The 21,625-nt window shown below is 40.6% G+C and overlaps 1 protein-coding gene across 1 annotated transcript in view; it reads left to right on the plus strand.

Annotated features, from left to right (window-relative positions):
- The window catches only part of ECT2L (epithelial cell transforming 2 like), a 111,768-nt gene that overhangs the window by 28,973 nt on the left and 61,170 nt on the right, over nucleotides 1-21,625 (plus strand). Inside the window, exons 4-5 of the mRNA XM_010379507.2 lie at nucleotides 15,580-15,742; nucleotides 20,521-20,773. Of these exons, the coding sequence (XP_010377809.2) occupies nucleotides 15,580-15,742; nucleotides 20,521-20,773 (416 nt within the window). The remainder of the gene's footprint in view (nucleotides 1-15,579; nucleotides 15,743-20,520; nucleotides 20,774-21,625) is intronic.

The following is a 21,625-nucleotide window of genomic DNA, read 5'->3' on the forward strand; positions in this document are numbered from 1 at the left end:
CCCGGTCATTAGTCTGTGTGACACTGGCATTCACGAGGAAAACCCACTTCACACTCTGGACACCCAGTTGGTCTTATCACCCAAAATGAATTTTTCTCCCCCTGCCTTAATCAACGACTCCCACAATAAATGCATTACAGTTAATCCAAAGTCACTGATGGAAGCATTCCCTCTTCTCCCAGTTTGCCTGTTCAGCTATCCCCATCTTGATCGCTGTTCTACTCACTGACCTTGCAGTCCACGGGCTCCTCTGCTCTCTGTCAATCAGCCCTTTCCTTGGTATTTAACTTGCCTGATCACCCCATTTAAGGGCCATGGCCTGCCATGTTAGTAATTCACACTCCAATTCTCTCAGCTCTCTTGTTCAAGATTTTTATCACATTCATCTTCCAAAATCCTAGTCTGAATACCTGAACTTTTAAATTTCTCCCCTACATACATACCAGCCACTAAGAATTACTAGAGAAAACCAACAGCAAGGTAGATTGTTTGCTAGAAATTATTTTTTCTTTATTTTGGGAAAATTCAAGTTTAATTAAAACTATAATGATATAGGCCAGGCACGATGGCTCATACCTGAAATCCCAGCACTTTGGGAGGCCAAGGCAGGAGGATCACTTGAGGTCAAGAGTTTAAGACCAGCCTGGCCAACATGGTGAAACCCTGACTCTACTAAAAATACAAAACACAGCTGGATGTGGTGGCAGTTGTCTGTAATTTGGGAGGCTGAGGCAGGAGAACCTCTTGAACCTGGGAGGCAGAGGTTGCAGTGAGCTGAGATCACATCATTGCATTCCAGCTCAGGCAACAGACACTCCATCTCAAGAAAAAGAAAACCAAACTGGCCGGGCGCGGTGGCTCAAGCCTGTAATCCCAGCACTTTGGGAGGCCGAGACGGGCGGATCACGAGGTCAGGAGATCGAGACTATCCTGGCTAACATGGTGAAACCCCGTCTCTACTAAAAAATACAAAAAACTAGCCGGGCGAGGTGGCGGGCGCCTGTAGTCCCAGCTACTCAGGAGGCTGAGGCAGGAGAATGGCGTGAACCCGGGAGGCGGAGCTTGCAGTGAGCTGAGATCCGGCCACTGCACACTCCAGCCTGGGCGACAGAGCGAGACTCCGTCTCAAAAAAAAAAAAAAAAAAAAAAAAAAAAAGAAAACCAAACTATACTGATCGAGTTTGGGTATTAGTTCCCACCCAAATCTCATAATGAATTGTAATCCCCAATACTGAAGGGAGATCTGGAGGGAGGTATTTGGGTCATGGGGGCAGATCCCTCATGGTTTGGTGCTGTCTTCATGATAGTGAGCGTCTAAGAGATCTGGTCATTTAAAAGTGTATGGCACCCTCCCCCAACTCCCCCACTGTCTCACTCTCGTGCTCCTGCTTTCTTCATGTGACGTGCCTGCTTTCCCTTCACCTTCCACCATGATTGGAAGCTTCTTGAGGCCTCCTAAGAAACCAAGCAGATGCCAGCACCATGCTTCCTGTAAAGCCTGCAGAACCATGAGCCAATTAAAGCTCTCCTCTTTATAAACTACCCAGTCCCAGCCAGGTGCGGTGGCTCACACCTGTAATCCCAGCACTTTGGAAGGCCTAGATGGGCAGATCACGAGATCAGGAGTTCAAGACCAGCCTGGCCACCATGGTTAAACCCCGTCTCTACTAAAGAAACAAAAAATCAGCCAGATGTGGTGACACATGCCTGAAATCCCAGCTACTCTGGAGGCTGAGGCAGGAGAATCCTTGAATCTGGGAGGCGGAGGTTGTAGTGAGCTGAGATCACACCATTGCACTCCAGCCTGGGCAACAGGGTGAGACTCTGTCTCAAACAAAACAGGAAAAAAAAAATATCCAGTCTGGGATATTTCTTTATAGCAACACAAGAAGGGCCTAACACATATACAAAAATATAAGGGACCTCGGCATATTCAGCACCCATTTTTAATAATTATCAGCTCATGGTTCATATTATTTCATCTATTTCCCTGAAGTTGTAACCACCCTATATACCCTGGGTTATTATTATTTGTTTTGTTGTTTTTTAGATGGAGTCTCGCTCTGTCCCCCAGGCTGAGGTGCAGCAGCACAATCCCAGCTCACTGCAACCTCCGCCTCCCAGGTTCAAGAGGTCCTCCTGCCTCTGAGCCTCCCAAGTAGTTGGGATTACAGGTGCGTGCCATCACACCCAGCTAATTTTTATATTTTTAGTAGAGACGGGGTTTCACCATGTTGGCCAGACTGGTTTCAAACTCCTGACTTCAGTGATCCACCCTCATCGGCCTCCCAAAGTGCTAGGATTACAGGCATAAACCACCACGCCCAGCCCCCGCCCCCGGTTTATTTGAAAGCAAACTGTAGGCATGATGTCATTTCATACTTTAATATTCCAGTACATAACTTTTTCATAAAGGACTATTTTTTAAAATCTAATCACAATTGCATTATCGGCCTGAAAAAATAATTTCTTAGTATAATCAAATGTCTAGTCAGTAATCAATTTTCCTCAATGATCTCATAACTTACTTTAAAAATAATTGCTTTAACTCAGGACCCAGTAAGGTTCACAAATTGCAACTGATTAATATGACTTCTAGGTTTCTTTTAATGTATAGGTTTTCTCTCCTCACTCTTTTTCTTTTCTTCCTTGTCCTGTAGAGTTTCCCACAGTCTATATTTTGCTGATTGTAACTTTCTGCCTCCCCTTTTCCTGAAAACTGGTAGTTTCAGGCCTGATGAAAGTCACATTTGATTTTTTGATAAGAATACTTTAAAGGTGGTGTTTTGTTCTTCCTTCAGAAGCTGGCGAGTTCCAGTGGTTTTTCTGTGTGCTGTTAGATGCCATTGACAATCTTGGCATGGGTCCACTGTTTCATTAGGGGTTGCAAAATGTCGATATACTACCTCGTCATTCCTTTTCTGTTTACTAGTTAGCATACTTCTATAAAGAGAAACTTTCCCTCTTTAATGAGGTGTTTTCCCCTGAGGTAGAGTTCATACAGGAAAGACACATGTTGATTTTATTTACCAATTTTCTAACCAATAGCTTGGTTTTATGCCATCCTCCAAAATTGATCACTGAGTTCTTCATAGTACTATAAACTCATGAACTGAAGTATCTTATGTTTTAATCCATTTCAGTTATTTTCTTATTGGTATTGAAATTGTGTTGTTCCTGGCCAGGGGAGCCTCCTCAAGATAACTCTCGAGTTCTTTTGACATGTTAATTTCTCTTCTTCTTATTTTGAGACAGGGTCTCACTCTGTCACTCAGGCTAGGGTGCTGGCTAAGTTTTTTTTTTTTTTTTTTTTTTTATTATACTTTAAGTTCTAGGGTACATGTGCATAACGTGCAGGTTTGTTACATATGTATACTTATGCCATGTTGGTGTGCTGCACCCATCAACTCGTCAGCACCCATCAATTCATCATTTATATCATGTATAACTCCCCAATGCAATCCCTCCCTCCTCCCCCCTCCCCATGATAGGCCCCAGTGTGTGATGTTCCCCTTCCCGAGTCCAAGTGATCTCATTGTTCAGTTCCCACCTATGAGTGAGAACATGCGGTGTTTGGTTTTCTCTTCTTGTGATAGTTTGCTAAGAAGGATGGTTTCCAGCTGCATCCATGTCCCTACAAAGGACGCAAACTCATCCTTTTTTATGGTTGCATAGTATTCCATGGTGTATATGTGCCACATTTTCTTAATCCAGTCTGTCACAGATGGACATTTGGGTTGATTCCAAGTCTTTGCTATTGTGAATAGTGCCGCAATAAACATACGTGTGCATGTGTCTTTGTAGTAGACTAATTTATAATCCTTTGGGTATATACCCAGTAGTGGGATGGCTGGGTCATATGGTACATCTAGTTCTAGATCCTTGAGGAATTGCCATACTGTTTTCCATAATGGTTGAACTAGTTTACAATCCCACCAACAGTGTAAAAGTGTTCCTATTTCTCCACATCCTCTCCAACAACTGTTGTTTCCTGACTTCTTAATGATTGCCATTCTAACTGGTGTGAGATGGTATCTCATTGTGGTTTTGATTTGCATTTCTCTGATGGCGAGTGATGATGAGCATTTTTTCATGTGTCTGTTGGCTGTATGAATGTCTTCTTTTGAGAAATGTCTGTTCATATCCTTTGCCCACTTTTTGATGGGGTTGTTTGTTTTTTTCTTGTATATTTGTTTGAGTTCTTTGTAGATTCTGGATATTAGCCCTTTGTCAAATAAGTAGGTTGCAAAAATTTTCTCCCATTCTGTAGGTTGCCTGTTCACTCTGATGGTAGTTTCTTTTGCTGTGCAAAAGCTCTTTAGTTTAATTAGATCCCATTTGTCAATTTTGGCTTTTGCTGCCGTTGCTTTTGGTGTTTTAGACATGAAGTCCTTGCCCATGCCTATGTCCTGAATGGTACTACCTAGATTTTCTTCTAGGGTTTTTATGGTATTAGGTCTAACATTTAAGTCTCTAATCCATCTTGAATTAATCTTCGTATAAGGGGTAAGGAAAGGATCCAGTTTCAGCTTTCTACTTATGGCTAGCCAATTTTCCCAGCACCATTTATTAAATAGGGAATCCTTTCCCCATTTCTTGTTTCTCTCAGGTTTGTCAAAGATCAGATGGTTGTAGATGTGTGGTATTATTTCTGAGGACTCTGTTCTGTTCCATTGGTCTATATCTCTGTTTTGGTACCAGTACCATGCTGTTTTGGTTACTGTAGCCTTGTAGTATAGTTTGAAGTCAGGTAGCGTGACGTCTCCAGCTTTGTCCTTTTGACTTAGGATTGTCTTGGCAATGCGGGCTCTTTTTTGGTTCCATATGAACTTTAAAGCAGTTTTTTCCAATTCTGTGAAGAAACTCATTGGTAGCTTGATGGGGATGGCATTGAATCTATAAATAACCTTGGGCAGTATGGCCATTTTCACGATATTGATTCTTCCTATCCATGAGCATGGTATGTTCTTCCATTTGTTTGTGTCCTCTTTTATTTCACTGAGCAGTGGTTTGTAGTTCTCCTTGAAGAGGTCCTTTACATCCCTTGTAAGCTGGATTCCTAGGTATTTTATTCTCCTTGAAGCAATTGTGAATGGAAGTTCATTCCTGATTTGGCTCTCTGCTTGTCTGTTACTGGTGTATAAGAATGCTTGTGATTTTTGCACATTAATTTTGTATCCTGAGACTTTGCTGAAGTTGCTTATCAGCTTAAGGAGATTTTGGGCTGAGACAATGGGGTTTTCTAAATATACAATCATGTCATCTGCAAACAGGGACAATTTGACTTCTTCTTTTCCTAACTGGATACCCTTGATTTCTTTCTCTTGCCTGATTGCCCTAGCCAGAACTTCCAAGACTATGTTGAATAGGAGTGGTGAGAGAGGGCATCCCTGTCTTGTGCCAGTTTTCAAAGGGAATTTTTCCAGTTTTTGCCCATTCAGAATGATATTAGCTGTGGGTTTGTCATAAATAGCTCTTATTATTTTGAGGTACGTTCCATCAATACCGAATTTATTGAGCGTTTTTAGCATGAAGGGCTGTTGAATTTTGTCAAAAGCCTTTTCTGCATCTATTGAGATAATCATGTGGTTCTTGTCTTTGGTTCTGTTTATATGCTGGATTACGTTTATTGATTTGCGAATGTTGAACCAGCCTTGCATCCCAGGGATGAAGCCCACTTGATCATGGTGGATAAGCTTTTTGATGTGCTGCTGAATCCGGTTTGCCAGTATTTTATTGAGAATTTTTGCATCGATGTTCATCAGGGATATTGGTCTAAAATTCTCTTTTTTTGTTGTGTCTCTGCCAGGCTTTGGTATCAGGATGATGTTGGCCTCATAAAATGAGTTAGGGAGGATTCCCTCTTTTTCTATTGATTGGAATAGTTTCAGAAGGAATGGTACCAGGGTGCTGGCTAAGTTTTAAAAAAATTTTTTTTATAGAGATGGGAGTCTCACTATGTTGCCCAGGCTGGTCTTGAACTCCTGCCCTCAAATTATCCTCCCACCTTGGCCTACCAAAGTGCTAGGATTACAGGGCATGAGCCACCACACCTGTTTGTTTCTAATAGTTTCTTTTCTTTCTGGTGTGATAAAATCTTCTGGGCTCGTCTTGTCCTTTTTCTGCCTCAGGCTTGGGATCACCATTTCTCCAAGGAGCCCTGTTTCCTTTGGGTGGGGTGTAATATTTGGTATTAGGTATTGCCCTAATAGGGCACTCTTATAAGTATCTCATAAGGTTGTTCAAGTTTCTAGGAATTTTTAGTACACAGAACTAGAAAATAACTTTTAAAAAAAGTTACAATGCATCAAGAGTTCAGATCCATATTCTCAATTCAAATTCAAGTCAACAGGATTTGTATTGAACCTTTCTGTATTGCATCCATATCTCCTTTCTTTCACACAAGAAATCTTGGTTCCCAATGACATTAACGTAATAACTCATTTTCTTTGTTCCATAATACATGCACAACATTCCCAAAACAACAAAACCATCACTACCACTCCCTATGTCATTGCTGAAATCAGTTAAAAATAATTTTTGCAGTTCTTATTGTCCTTAAGGTATGCCACATTTAGGGACATGGAGTCAAATTTCTCTGTTTTAAAATGGAATAATCCCAATCTGTATGGTTATTCAACTAACTCAATACACAATTAGGTTGGTTTCATTTTGCTTTTGAGTTTTAGGGATTGCTTTTATCAAATCCAATTTTGTTTGATAATTTAATATTAAAAGACATGTGGTTACAGAAGTCGCATCTAGAAAACAAGGTATATTCAGAAAAATCTAGCTTCTACCACTGTGTTGTTCTGTGCTGTGTTCCTTCCTTCCAAATCTCTCTATGACAGGGGTGGACAAGCTTTTTCTAAAGGGCCAGATCGCAACAATCTTAGGCCTCGTGGGCCCTGTGATCCCTGCTCCAACTACTTAGCTTTACCGATGCAGTACAAAGGCCACCATAGGCAGTATGTAAGTAAATGGGTATGGTTGTGTTCCAGTAACATTTTGCAAAAAGGGATGTCAAAAACAAATGGATACAGTCCACGGGCCATACACCTGCTCTAGAGTCATCTGCAGGGACCATGCCCAGATCCCCAGTTTCAACTCACTACTCACCCCATCCTAAACTGGTTTCTGCCCTTTTAAGTCCATATGGCTGAATCCAGAGGACTCTTGGATATTTTTCAGTTATCTTGCTTGTCCTCTCTGCAGTTGTCAGTACAATCAAGTACTTACTCCTCGGAATGACAATCTTCCTGTGGATGCCATGACAGAAGATTCACCTGGCTTCCTCCTACCTCTCGGTCCTGTCCTTTCCATGTTGTTTAATGACAAATCCTCTATGTGTCGTTAAATGCGGGCATTCCTCCAGCCTGTGGGAACTCTGCTTCTCTTTTTACTCTGTGCTGTCTGTGTAGAGCACTTAATCCATACCCAGGCTTTTATTTAATATTTCTGTAACAGTCATCAGGTAATTTTTATCTTTGGCCCAGACATTGCCTTTGAGTTCCTAATTATATATCCAACGGCTTACTTGATATTTAATTTTGAATGTCTTGAAAACACCCCAAAACAACATGTCCAAGTGTGTACAATCGTCATAGGCAAAATGTGACTATATTTTCTGTTTTAATAATGGTACCACCAGCCATCCAGTTCTAAAAGTTAGAAACCCAAGAGTCATCTAATCATCACTTACCAATTTACCCACAATATCTCTCATGTGTTCAATTTTCTACATCTCTATCAATACCACCTTAGGCCAACCCACCATTATATCTGGCCTGGGCTATGGCTATGGCCGTGGCCTTCTAATTGGTCTCCCCGTCATTCTGGACTCTCCCACCCCTCCCTGTGCAGTCAGTGTTGGCTTCTCAAATGGCACTGAGACCATGTCATCATGCCCCTGTTTAACAGTTTTAGTTTAAAAAATTGTAAACTTTAACATGGCATCTAAGGCCCTGCAGGGATATGGCTCTGACCACCCCTTCAGCTTCCCCTCTTCCCTCTTCCTCCATAGTTCTTGGTGCTTCAGCCCAACTCACCTTCTTCCAGCTCTTCAGGTATGCCATGCTGTCTTTGCCCTTGACATTGCCCTCTAGCAAGGAGGCTCTTCTACCTCCACTGCCCTTTTCTCCAAGTTGCCTTTAACCCACTTAGCTCCTGCAGGGAAGCCTTTCCACACATGTACTTTTTCTTCAGAAGATTAACTACAGTTATAATTTCACCATATTAGATTTTTTAAAAAATTGGTGCTGTCTTCCTAACCATACTGTAGGCTCCATAAAGGCAGAAATTGTGTCGTTTTTTGTTTGTTTGTTTTTTCTCTCATTAAAACCCCAGAATATAAGAAGGGATTCAAAATAATGTTGATTTAATAAGCGAATCAGTGAACTGTACAACCACAGTAAACATGCACATACCAATTTAATGAAACAATTTTAGTTCATGTATTCCTTTGAGAACAGGTATTCAAACTGCACCCAAAAATTATAAATCTTCCCCCCAGAAAAGACACATAGGTGCATAGATACAAAATTTGCCAGACATTTCAGAAACTTTGTATGCTGCATGAAACTCTCATATGGATAATAGTGCATGAAACTAAGTGAAATGTCTTCAATTTTTTTAATCATTTTTAATGACTTTATAGTATTCAATGGTCCAGATTTTGCTTAAGATTCTCTAGTTTTCCCTCCTTTGGTTTCAAGTTTATTATCCAACTTATTCAGTTTTCTCTTAATTTCAAAAACTATGTATTTTTTACTTCAAATGTCTGTTGTTTCTTTTCCAAATGAACATTTCAAACATTCACTCCTACTATTACCTTGACTTCTCTTTGAATATTTTCAGCATGTTTATGTTAAAATCTCTTGGATTATTTCATTACCTTTAGTTCTTGAGGTGACAGATCCCTTGTTTGTTTCATTTGCAGGCCTTTCCTCATGGTGTTTTAGTCTGAGGTTATTTTCCATGGAGAGGATAACTGCCCTGGGTTGTGGAGGCACATGGGGTGGTTCACATGTGTATCTTCGTCTCTGGGAACCCCTTGGGTTTCTTATTTTCTCACCAGCATTTATGTTTCTATTGTAGCTCAAGGTCTCTAATGTGCCAGGAGATTTAATATGGACTTAAGCCCATGCAAGGTACAGGCCTGTTCTGATTTCCCCCAGGTCTCCCTTTCCTTTAGCAGCCCAGGAGACAGTGTGCTTCCTTGCTTCTTCCCTGCAAGGTCTGGACTCCTGTTAGTAGGAAAGCCTAGCACTACTCATCAAGACTGGGCCCAATTCTTCTGTGAATTTCTCAATTTCAGCTCCCACTTGGTGTCCTTGTGTTTTTTTTTTTTTTTTTTAATTTTATAACGTGCTGATTTCTTTTTTCATTACTTTTCCATTTGAAGAGATTATGCTTTATAATCCCAGCGCTTTTAGCTGTTTGAAATTAGTTCATAGTATATTAGTCCATTTCACACTGCTATAAAGAACTGCCTGAGACTGGGTAATTTATAAAGATAAAAGAATTAATTGGCTCAGAGTTCTGCATGGGTGGGGAGGCCTCAGGAAACTTACAATCATGGTGGAAGGGGAAGCAGGCACATCTTACGTGGTGGCAGGTGACAGACAGAGACAGAGACAGAGAGAGAGAGAGAGAGAGAGAGAGAGAGGAGGAGGAACTGTCAAACACCAGTAAAACATTGGATCTCATGAGAACTCACTATGACAAGAACAGCATGGGGGAAACTACCTCCATGATCTACTCACCCACCACCAGGTCCCTCTCTTGACATATGGGGATTATGGGGATTAAAATTTGAGATGAGATTTGAGTGGGGGCATAAAGCCAAAGCATATCACATAGATTCTTCTTTCAGCTCAGTCTACTGATTTCTAGGAAGATTAGATTTTATAGATATGCCATAACTTATCTCAGACATTTAGCTTGTTTTCCCCAGCTTTTGCTACTATAAACAACACTTAGAGGAACATCCTTTAGCTAAATCCTTAGACATATCTTTAATCACTGTTTTAGGAACAACCCCTAGAAGATGAATTGCTGGATCCAAAAGCACATTTGTATGGCCGTTGGTATTTGTCACTTGTCAACTTGTCTTCCTTTTCATGCAACTCAGGAGTTGTACAAATGCCTATGGTTCCCCTTGCCCTTGTATCATCTCCTTTTGGCCCCATTAAAATATGCACCAGAGGACCACCTGAGGTCGGGAGTTCGAGAACAGCCTGGCCAACATGGTGAAACCCCGTCTCTACTAAAAATACAAAAATTAGCCGGGCTTGGTGGCACGGACCTGTAATCCTAGCTGCTCAGGAGGCTAAGACAGGAGAATCGCTTGAACCCAGGAGGTGGAGGTTGCAGTGAGCAGAGATCACACCACAGTACTCCAGCCTGGGTGAGACGGCAAGACTCCATCTCAAAAATAAATAAATAAATAATTTTTTGAAAAACAAAACAAAACCATGCACCAGGGACTGAAACTGGGGTATGAACAGCACCCCAGACCCTGACCAAGCCATAAAACTGTTTGTAAAGAAGCCACCAGACAAGGCTTAGAGGTGCTGCCTAGCAACCAGAAAACAGGGACCTCTGCCAAATCCACTCTCCCCTCCACAGGCCTCTCTCCAAGCTGTTCTCCTAGTCATTTTCCTCACAATTTTGGCAGCTTCTTTCTACTTATCAGAAATTTAAGAGCAGAGAATTAAATTCAAGTCCCGCATTACCAAGCTTTGTTATTTTTGCAAAGTACACGTTGTGCATTCAGTGGCACACTGCAAAGCATTATCATGAATTATTTAAATGAAACCATCCTTGTCACAATAAATGAGCAAAACACATTTTTTCACTTTCTTCTTACATGTTGTTATTTCTCTTCACGGATTTCTTACTTTGCAACATTAACTAAAACATGATGAGCCCCGCAATGTCATTGCTACAAACTACCCTACCTTAGTTCTGCTGATCATGTATTTTGTTTAATGTGACAGAAGCATTTTTCTTTCTTCTTAAGATTCATTATACTCAAATGTGTCCCTGTAGCAGCATAGAATAGGAACAAATATGAAATATGTATAACCAAGTTTTACTTTTGGAAGTAATTCATATTCAATTCTCATTTGCTTTGCTGGGTGGAACAATAGATGCTGTGAGGTGGGAAGGTAGTAGACATGAAAATCTAAAGATACTGAGACCCTTCATTGGAAAGGAGGCCAGAAACATTTCTGTTTTGCCTCATATTTTATTAATCTATTTTATAATTCCAAGTAAATGAGAATAAAACTTATCTCAAAGGCTAGCAAAATGATCCTAAAGTCTCAGGCAATGAGGACAGTAATTCATTAAAGATTAACTGTTCTTGGCATTGTCACAGTCTTGTTCAGCTTGAATGTTAATCTCTAAGGAAATTACAGTTATTACCTGTGCTTTATTGTTGATACTGATAAGATCCTCAAGTGACACTTCTGTCTGTGGATACTACATGCTACCAGTACAGGCCCGACTCCATTCTTTGCCCCTGTTTACACGCACACACACCACACACTCTCTCTCTCTCTCCTTACAACGGTATGCAAACAGGTTCATTTTACGCCACTCGGTTTCGTTTCAGGATGTGACAAGGCTACGTGGACAGGGATTAAAAAAACAGCAGTGACTTAAGGCCAGGGGAGGAGGAACACAGAAAATAAATCAGCAATCATTAAAACTTGGAACTGAAGCAAACTTTTAAAAAAATATTTTGGCCACTTAAAAAAAACTTTTCGTTTTGCAATACTTTTTAACTCACAGAAAAGTTGCAAGAATAGTACAGATAATGTCTTTATCCCTTTTACCTGGACTTCCTCATTTAGTTAACATTTTAATAGTTATGGCTGGGCACAGTGGCTCACGCCTATAATCCCAGCACTTTGGGAGGCCAAGGCAGGCGGATCACTTGAGCTAAAGAGTTCGAGACCAGCCTGGGCAACATAATGAAACCACATCTCCGCTAAAAATACAAAAAAATTAGCCAGGTGTGTGGTGCATGCCTGGAGTCCCAGCAATTTGGGAGGCTGAGGTGGGAGGACTGCTTGAGGCCGGGAAGCAGAGGTTGCAGTGAGCTGAGATAGTGCCACTGCCCTCCAGCCTGGGTGACAGAGCCAGCCCCTGTCTCAAAAAAAACAAAAAAAAAGTTAACAGTTTAATAGCTAACATTTTACCATTTTTGCCTTATTATTTAGAATCACTTGAGAGTAAATTACAAACATGATGTCCATTACCTTAAGGGTGTCAATGTGTGTTTCCTAAAACACAAGGTGTACACACTGCTGAAAAATCAAAGTACATCCAGCATTACCAGGAAATCAGCACTGATAAAACACTATATCCACCCCACAGACTCCATTCCCATATTCCTGATTGCTCCAGCAATGTCCTTTATAATCACACTTTTCCTTTTGGTCTAGAATCCAGCCCAGGGTTATCTACTGTATTTAGTTTCCATGTCTCTAGATCCGCCTTCAAAGTGGAGCAAATGCTCAGGTTTTCCTTGTCTCTTATGACTTGATACTTTTGAAGAGTACAGGCCTGCTGCTTTGTCAAATGACCCTCGATTTCTGGTTGGGTGATGGTTCCTCAAGATTACCTTCAGTGGCCGGGCGCGGTGGCTCAAGCCTGTAATCCCAGCACTTTGGGAGGCCGAGACGGGCGGATCATGAGGTCAGGAGATCGAGACCATCCTGGCTAATACGGTGAAACCCCGTCTCTACTAAAAAATACAAAAAACTAGCCGGGCGATGAGGCGGGCGCCTGTAGTCCCAGCTACTCAGGAGGCTGAGACAGGAGAATGGCGTGAACCCGGGAGGCGGAGCTTGCAGTGAGCTGAGATCCGGCCACTGCACTCCAGCCTGGGTGGCAGAGCAAGACTCCGTCTCAAAAAAAAAAAAAAAAAAAAAAAAAAAAAAGATTACCTTCAGTTTATACCTTCTTGGCAGGAACAGTGTGGAAATGATGCTGTGTTCTCTGTGGATTGCATCGGGGGGCATAGCATGTCAATTTGTCCCACAGATGGTGATTATATCCCTTGGTTAAGATAGTTAATTATTAAGTATTTTGTACTTAATTTATATTTAATAAATAATTTTAAAGCATTTGATTAATTTTAAAGTAATCAAAAACTATTTTAATCTATGTAAATATCCTGTTTCTTATCAAGCTTCACCCACTAGTTTTGGCATTCATTAATCATTCTTTTATTTATATTTTTTGGAATGGAGTTTTGCTCTTGTCACCCAGGCTGGAGTGCAGTGGCGCGATCTCTGCAACCTCCACTTCCTGTGTTCAAGCGAATCTCCTGCCTCAGCCTCCCAATTAGCTGGGCTTACAAGCGTACACCACCATGCCTGGCTAACTTTCATATTTTTAGTAAAGACAGGGTTTCACCACATTGGCCAGGCTGGTCTCAAACTCCTGACCTCAGGTGATCCACCCACCTCGGTCTCCCAAAGTGCTGGGATTACAGGCGTGAGTCACTCATTGATGATTCTTATTTGAAGCAATTATGACTATGATGGCCTCCATGCAGTGATTTCCTAATTTCTTAATTCCCTCTGCATGTATTAATTGGTGTTCTGTTATGAGGTAGTTTTCCTTCTCCCCTATTTATTTATTCATTCATGGGTATATTTATATCAGTATGGACTCAGGAATGCCTATTTTATTCAATAGGCTATATTACATTATTTGCTTTGAAACTCAAATTATTCCATATTTTGCCAGTGGGAGTGACTTTATTAATAAATTGGCTTCTGTATTCTTTTGGTTAAGTACTTCCTTATTTTCTAGTGTCAAGATATTCCAGACCTATCTTATACTTTCCTTGTCCCTACCCCAATATCAGCCATTTCTCCAGTAAGCTCTGGTTTATTTTATTAGGAAATGGAATTGAGAAACCAATATCTGAGTTTATGGTGTGTTCATTGCTTTTGTGATGTCATTGCTTTTAGGTGCTATAAGATGAAATATATGTACACACGTGTACATATACAGCCATCTGTCTCTATTTGTGTATCATTCATTTATATACATATTTTAAAACATGAGATTTTACAGTGATATCTCCAATTTCTCTCCAACTCCAAATAGATTAGTCTAGCTTTCCTCCTTTACATATTTGTAGATCCTTTTTCCAAAAGTGAGAAACCTAGCTCCCATAATCTTCAAATCTTTCCCAACCCCCTGTAAACAACCAATCTTCCAGCCCTTCAGAAGCCATCGTCTCCTTCTCCCCTTCTGCACGTGGCTATTGCCCCACTGAGTCTCTCCGCACTCTTCCCGTGGCCACGCCAGGCTGAGCAAACCCTCTTACTGACCCGTAATAGCACATTCTTCTTTTCTATACCTGCTACCCATTCAGGACAAATGATTGCCATTTCAGAATATGGCCAGCTTTGTGTCAAAAGAAGGATTAAATACATCACATAATATAGTGTGTCAGCTCCAGTGGGGAAGAGAATTTGGTCTTGTAATAGAGGCAGCCACTCAAAAGGAAAAAGAAATTTCTTCCAGAAGCACTGGTCTAAAAAAACAAAAAAGTCCACACAGAAGAAAATCTCGGTGAATATATCTTTGCTTTGAATTTCAACTCCATTAAAAATCTTGGGTTGAGTTTTAAATTGATAGTGAAAAGGTTTTTTTTTGTTTTGTTTTTTGTTTTTTTTTTGAGGCGGAGTCTCGCTCTGTCGCCCGGACTGGAGTGCAGTGGCCGGATCTCAGCTCACTGCAAGCTCCGCCTCTCGGGTTTACGCCATTCTCCTGCCTCAGCCTCCCGAGTAGCTGGGACTACAGGAGCCCGCCACCTCGCCCGGCTAGTTTTTGTATTTTTAGTAGAGACGGGGTTTCACTGTGTTAGCCAGGATGGTCTCGATCTCCTGACCTTGTGATCCGCCCGTCTCGGCCTCCCAAAGTGCTGGGATTACAGGCTTGAGCCACCGCGCCCGGCCGATAGTGCAAAGGTTTTATAGTCTTTTTCTCTTGAAAATCACACCAAACTAGGTTTACTCGAAGACTGTTTTCTTCCTGTAAATTTTAGATATTCTTGTTATTTGTCTTCCTTTTTAGAATGGATAATTCAAAGCGAATACTTTTTTTTTTTTTTTTTCTGAGACAGAGTGTCACTGTGTTACCCAGGCTGGAGTGCAGTAGCACCATCTCGGCTCACTGCAACCTCAGCCTCCTGGGTTCAAGTGATTCTCCTGCCTCAGCCTCCCGAGTAGCTGGTATTACAGGCATGTACCACCATACTCAGCTAATTGTTCACATTTTTAGTAGAGACAGAGTTGTGCTGTGTTGGCCATGCTGGTCTTGAACCCCTAACCTCAAGTGATCCGCTCACCTTGGCCTCCCAAAGTGCTGGGATTACAGGCTTGAGCCACCACACCCGGCCTGAATATTTTTAAAATCTAGATTTATGTTTTGTTAGGATTTTTTATAGGTAGAACACTGGAGGAAGATCAATGACCAATATTTATGCTGACTTTTTAGTCAATTTTAGACATTAGTGTTCTAAACTGAATTTCTCTTTCTTTTTAGGTTTGTCCAAGACTGGTTTTCAGAAAGGATGCAAGTGGCCAAAGTGGATTTCTCTACAGTGTTACCACGCTTCATTTCTCTATATATCTTTTCCTTTCTGAGTCCGAAAGATTTGTGTGCAGCTGCCCAAGTCAGCTGGCCCTGGAAGTTTTTAACTGAACAGGTTTAATATTTGTCACTTCCTAGTAATAGGGCACAAGTACAGCTGTAATCTTAAATGAGGCTACTAGGGTAGCTCCCTTCCCTGAAGACAATAGCTGAGGGTACCTGATCCATCCCTTACCCTTGAGAGAAAAAATAGGGATAAGTGAAATACAATAATGTATTTCTATAAATAAATAAGGCATATAGACTAGTCCAATAATTCCTGTTACTTAAAAAATCTTTAAATACTCAGTATAATTATTTAGAGAACATTTTATCTTGGTTAAAGAAGTTCACTTTCTTTTGAGACGGAGTTTTGCTTTGTCACCCAGGCTGGAGTGCAGTGGCGCGATCTCGGCTCACTACAACCTCCACCTCCTGGGTTCTAGCGATTCTCCTGCCTCAGCCTTCTGAGTAACTGGGATTACAGGCGCCTGCCACCACACCTGGCTAATTTTTGTATTTTTAGTAGGGACGGGGTTTCACCATGTTGGTCAGGCTGGTCTCAAACTCCTGACCTTGGGTTCCGCTTGCCTCGGCCTCCCAAAGTACTGGGATTACGAGCATGAGTCACCGCACCCTGCCAAGAAGTTCACTTTTCTTCATGAAAAATGATTTATGCTTTAGATTTTGTATATTATCTCCGATAACTCAGCTCTAGAAACTGCTACACAACCACAGCCTCAACTGATCCCTTATTGTCTAACATCTGTTAAAGAACATACATTGAGATCTTAACAGCAGTTGAAAGCAGTTAAAAGCAGCAGCTGTTTAAAATTAACATCTTTTGCCATTAATTCTGCTTCTAGGCTGTCCCTTTTCTTGTAAAATATTTAATAAAATGTAACAATACACATACTTTTTTTTTTTTCAGAGACAGGATCTCATTCTATCGCCCAGGCTGGAATGCAGTGGTACCATCTGGCTCACTGCAACTTCTGCCTCCCAGGCTCAAGTGGTCCTCCCATCTCAGCCTCTCAAGTACCTGGGACTATAGACATGCACCACCATGCCCAGTGAATTTTTGTAGTTTTAGTAGAGATGAGGTTTCGCCATGTTGGCCAGGCTGGTCTGGAACTCCTACGCTCAAGAGATCCACCCACCTCAGCCTCCTAAAGTGCTGGGATTACAGGCGTGAGCCACTGTGCCTAGCTTAGTCTGTTTATATTTCTGTAAACACTTATATATTTGTGTTTAATCCATCATTTTACTATTTTTTGTTTGTCGCATTTAGTTTTTTCCCTCTCCCTGTCTTCCTTTGCGTTAATTAAAATTTTTTTTTTTCAGGCTGGGTGCGGTGGCTCACGATCCGAGGCTGGCGGATCACGAGGTCAGGAGATCAAGACCATCCTGGCTAACATGGTGAAACCCCGTCTCTACTAAAAATACAAAAAAAAAAAAAATTAGCCAGGCGTGGTGGTGGGCGCCTGTAGTCCCAGCTACTTGGGAGACAGAGGCAGGAGAATGGTGTGAACCCAGAGGCAGAGCTTGCAGTGAGCAGCGATCGGGCCACTGCACTCCAGCTTGGGCAAGAGAGAAAGACTTTTGTCTCAAAAAAAAAAAAAATTTGTTTTTTCAATTGTTAGATTATTTAACAGTTATTTCATGGTTACCATAGAGATTATAACATATAACCTTGTATTAATATTACCTTACCATTTCTAAGGCAATGCAAGGAGCTTAGAACCCTTTAACTTCATTTACCCTCCTCTCAGTTTCCATGCTTTTTTGTTAAAGATTTTTATTTTATATATACTAATAACTAATAGCCTACTGTTGACCAGAAGACTTACTGATAACGCTAACAGTCAATTAACACACGTTTTGTATGTATATTATATACTGTATTCTTCAATATGGCAAGCAAGAGAAAAGAGATTGTTATTTAAACATTCATGAGAAAATATATTTACTATTTGTTAAGTGGAAATGGATCATCATAAAGATCTTCATCCTCATGTTGAGTAGGGAGGAAGCTGAGGAAGAAGAGGAAAAGGAGGAGGAAGAGGAAGGGTTGGTTTTGCTGTCTTAGGGGAGGCAGAGGTGGAAGAAAGCGCGTATAAATGCACCCATGCAGTTCAAACCCGTTGTTCAAGGGTTAAGTGTGTAAAATAAACATTTATAACACATAAACACTTATCTCACAAATCTTTATTACTATTGTTTTATGTAGTCAATATTTATTTATATATGACCATATTTTTTTCTGTAGCTCATTTTTTTTTTCTGTTCTGCATCTCTTAGTTTCCATTTGAGATCATTTTCCTTTTACATTCTATTTAATATTACCTCGAGTACAGGTGTGCTGCTGATAAATTCTCTTAAGTTTTTGTGTGTCTGAAAATATCTATTTCATCTTCATACTTAGAAGATATTTCAGTAAGAAATCTGAATTCTAGGTTGGCAGCTAATTTTTTTTATAGAACTTTGAAATATTTCTTTTTTTTTTCTTGAGAAGTCAAATTTTATTGTTGATCCTTTAAAGGTAACATTTCTATCATCTCTAGCTGCTTTTTGGACTTTTTCTTTCATTTTCAGTGACGTTATTGTGATATACCTAGGTGTGAGTGTTTATGTATCTTGTATTTGGCTGTGATTTTTGAGTCTGAGACTTAATGTCTTTCATCAGTTTTGAAACATTCTCAGATGTTATTTCTTCGTATTGATGCTGCCCCATTCTCTCCCTTTTTCTCCTAGTATTCCAATACTTATAGGTTGGAAAGATTCACAATGTCTCGTAACTTTCATATTCTTTTATACATTTTCCATTTCTGTGACCTTCAGTATTTCAGTCTGGATTTTCTTCAGACCCGTCTTTCAGTTTACTAATTATTTCTTTAGCTAGATTCTAATCTGATCTTAAACCCATCCACTGAGTTCTAAATTTCAGTTATTATATATTTTCAGTTCTAGAATACTGATTTCTTTTGCCAAAATTTTCCACCTAGTCATTTATTTTAGATATATTAATTATAGAGTATTTATTTCCCCAAAGTTCATGTCTGGTGATTACAGTATTTGGATTACCTGTGGATCTCTCTATAGTTACTAAAAACCAAAAAGAAGACAGAATTCTTGTCTATTGTGTGTTCTAGTTAATTTTGATTGAGTACCGCATACTGAGTATACAAAATTGATGTGATCCTTTGAGTCTCTGGGTGATGTTATCTTCCTCCAGAGAGAATTTACTTTTGCTTCTGGCACATCTAGTGCTAGGAACAAATCATACAAATCTAGTCAAGGAATGAGATATTTCAAAGCTGGCTACAGTCTTTGTGAGTTTGTCTAATTCAGTATTATCCTTCCTGAAAAGAATCTTAATTGAAAGCTGGTGTGATTACTAAGGCTCTTCCTCTTAGTGGGCCCTAAATTTCCATTTGTGTCCTCTCTTCCCTGTGAGAATGCCTAAGATTCTTTTCTAGCATCTAAGTCTTTTAGTCATAACTTTCTGTTTGGATTCTCAGCCTAACAAGCTTTACTTTGGAACTGACAAATGCCTTGAAGTAAAAAGTGATGCCAAATATCAGGCTTACCTCTCTGGGTTTCCCTTCTTTCTGGGGTCTCGGTGGAACAAATCTTTATTGCATTGATAGCTCTATAATATAGCCTTCAAATAATTGTATAATATTTGGTCTAGGTATTTCATTAGATCAAACCACATGAAATTTTCTTTTTCTTATGTCAAAATGGCTGCATATTGGCAATATCATATGCTTCAGTCAAAATTATTCTCAATAAGAGGGTTAATCTGAAAGAAACTATTCCACTATTGCTAGAAGCTGAATTCTCAGAATCTAGGGTTAATGTAACCAAATGCTATTGGAACACTAGATAAGTATAACAAAGAGGTCTAATACATACATTCACATATAATGTATATATTCATCAAATAATATTTTTCCTATGGAACAAGATATGCTTCTTATTTCCAAGTCAAGTTCAGATAGTAAGTCAATAGTAGCATTTAAAAACCTTATATCCGGCCAGGTGCAGTGGCTCACACCTATAATCCCAGCACTTTGGGAGACTGAAGCAGGTGGATCACCTGAAGTCAGGAGTTCCAGACCAGCCTGGCCAACAGGGAGAAACCCCATCTCTAGCAAAAATACAAAAAAACTAGCTGGGTATGGTGGCATGCACCTGTAATCCCAGCTACTCAGGAGGCTGAGGCAAGAGAATTGCTTGAACCCAGGAGGGAGAGGTTGTAGTCAGCTGAGATTGCACCACTGCACTCCAGCCTGGGTGACAGAGCAGGACTCAGTCTCAAAAAAAAAAAAAAAAGAAGAAATAAAAATAAAAGGCCAGGCACAGTGGCTCACACCTGTAATCCCAGCACTTTGGGAGGCCGAGGCGGGCGGATCACAGTATGGTCAGGAGATCAAGACCATACTGGCTAACACAGTGAAACCTTGTCTCTACTAAAAATACAAAAAAATTGGCCGGGCGTGGTGGCGGGTGCCTGTAGTCCCAGCTACTCAGGAGGCTGAGGCAGGAGAATGGCGTGAACCCAGGAGGCGGAGCTTACGGTGAGCCGAGATCACGACACCGCACTCAAGCCTGGGTGACACAGCGGGACTCCATCTCAAAATAAATACATAAAATAAAATAAAATACAATGTTTTTAAAAACGTTATATTTTATGTAAACATTGTAGAACAAATGGATTTGCATACAAATTCTCAGATTTTTGTACCAGAAATCTTAGTGTGATGAAAAAGTATCTGTGTACCTGAAAATATTATTGCTAGAAAACTGTCTGAAAACAATTTGTGACTCATCTTCCTCTTCTTTCTGAAGGATTGCTTATGGATGCCCAAATGCGTTAAGTTCGGGTGGTTTCTGCCCTATACTCCAACAGATAATGAGTATGGTGCTTGGAAGCGCCATTACATTGCCTGTGTGTCCCACTTAGACTGGCTGACACCTAGGGAGGCTGCTGCTACTTATGGGACGCTGAATGAACCCAAAACAGAAGATGAGGAACTACTGGAGAGACAAAGAGAAAAGCGCTTGAGGAAAAGAATTTGGGAGGAAATTGCACTACGTCACAGTAAGTAGCATTTTAAACCTTTATATCTTATGTAAATATTGTAGAAACAAATGGATCACATACAAATTCCCACAGAGGAGGACAACCCTGTCTTTCGCAGTACTCTGAGTGACAGTCTTTATTTTCCAGATGAGCTTTTTTCTTTATTGTATATTTCAAGTTAATTGATGAGAAAAACAAAGATTTCAGACAAAATATGTAAGGTTAAATATCAGTGTCTCCATTGCTATTCTGGCTCCTTTTAGGCTTATAAGACCAAAAACAAAGAGCAGAAAGATGTTTGAACACGGATAAGAAGCAAATAAATAGGTTCAAAACAGAGGAACTGGGAGTGATGAAAAAAGGAAGAGAAATGAAAGTGAGAACGGAAGCAGGGAAAATGCCATTTAAAAAAGGAGAAAGAGGACATCTTTTTCCTCTCTTTTTAAAGCCTCTTTCAGTTACGCCCCCTATTTATTTAATTTATTTATTTATATATTTTTGAGACAGGGTCTCACTCTGTCACCCAGGCTGTGCAGTGGTGCGATCTCTGGCTCACTACAGCCTCAACTTCTGAGGCTCAAGTGATCCTCCCACCTCAGCCTCCCAAGTAGCTGGGACCACAGGTGCACACCACCATGCCCTGCTAATTTTTTGTATTTTTGTAGAGACAGGGTTTCTCCATGTTGGCCAGGCTGGTCCCAAATTCCTGGGCTCAAGTGACCCACCCACCCTGGCCTCCCAAGGTGCTGGGATTCCAGGCGTGAGCCACGGTGCCCAGCCTCAGCTAGGCCTTATGCTTTACACAGTGTGTAAAAGAAAACAGCAAAACTGATTTGAGTTCTCCCGTGCTTTCTTCCCACTAACTCACCC

Source organism: Rhinopithecus roxellana, chromosome 4 (assembly GCF_007565055.1).
Source record: "Rhinopithecus roxellana isolate Shanxi Qingling chromosome 4, ASM756505v1, whole genome shotgun sequence".
Lineage (NCBI taxonomy): Eukaryota > Metazoa > Chordata > Mammalia > Primates > Cercopithecidae > Rhinopithecus > Rhinopithecus roxellana.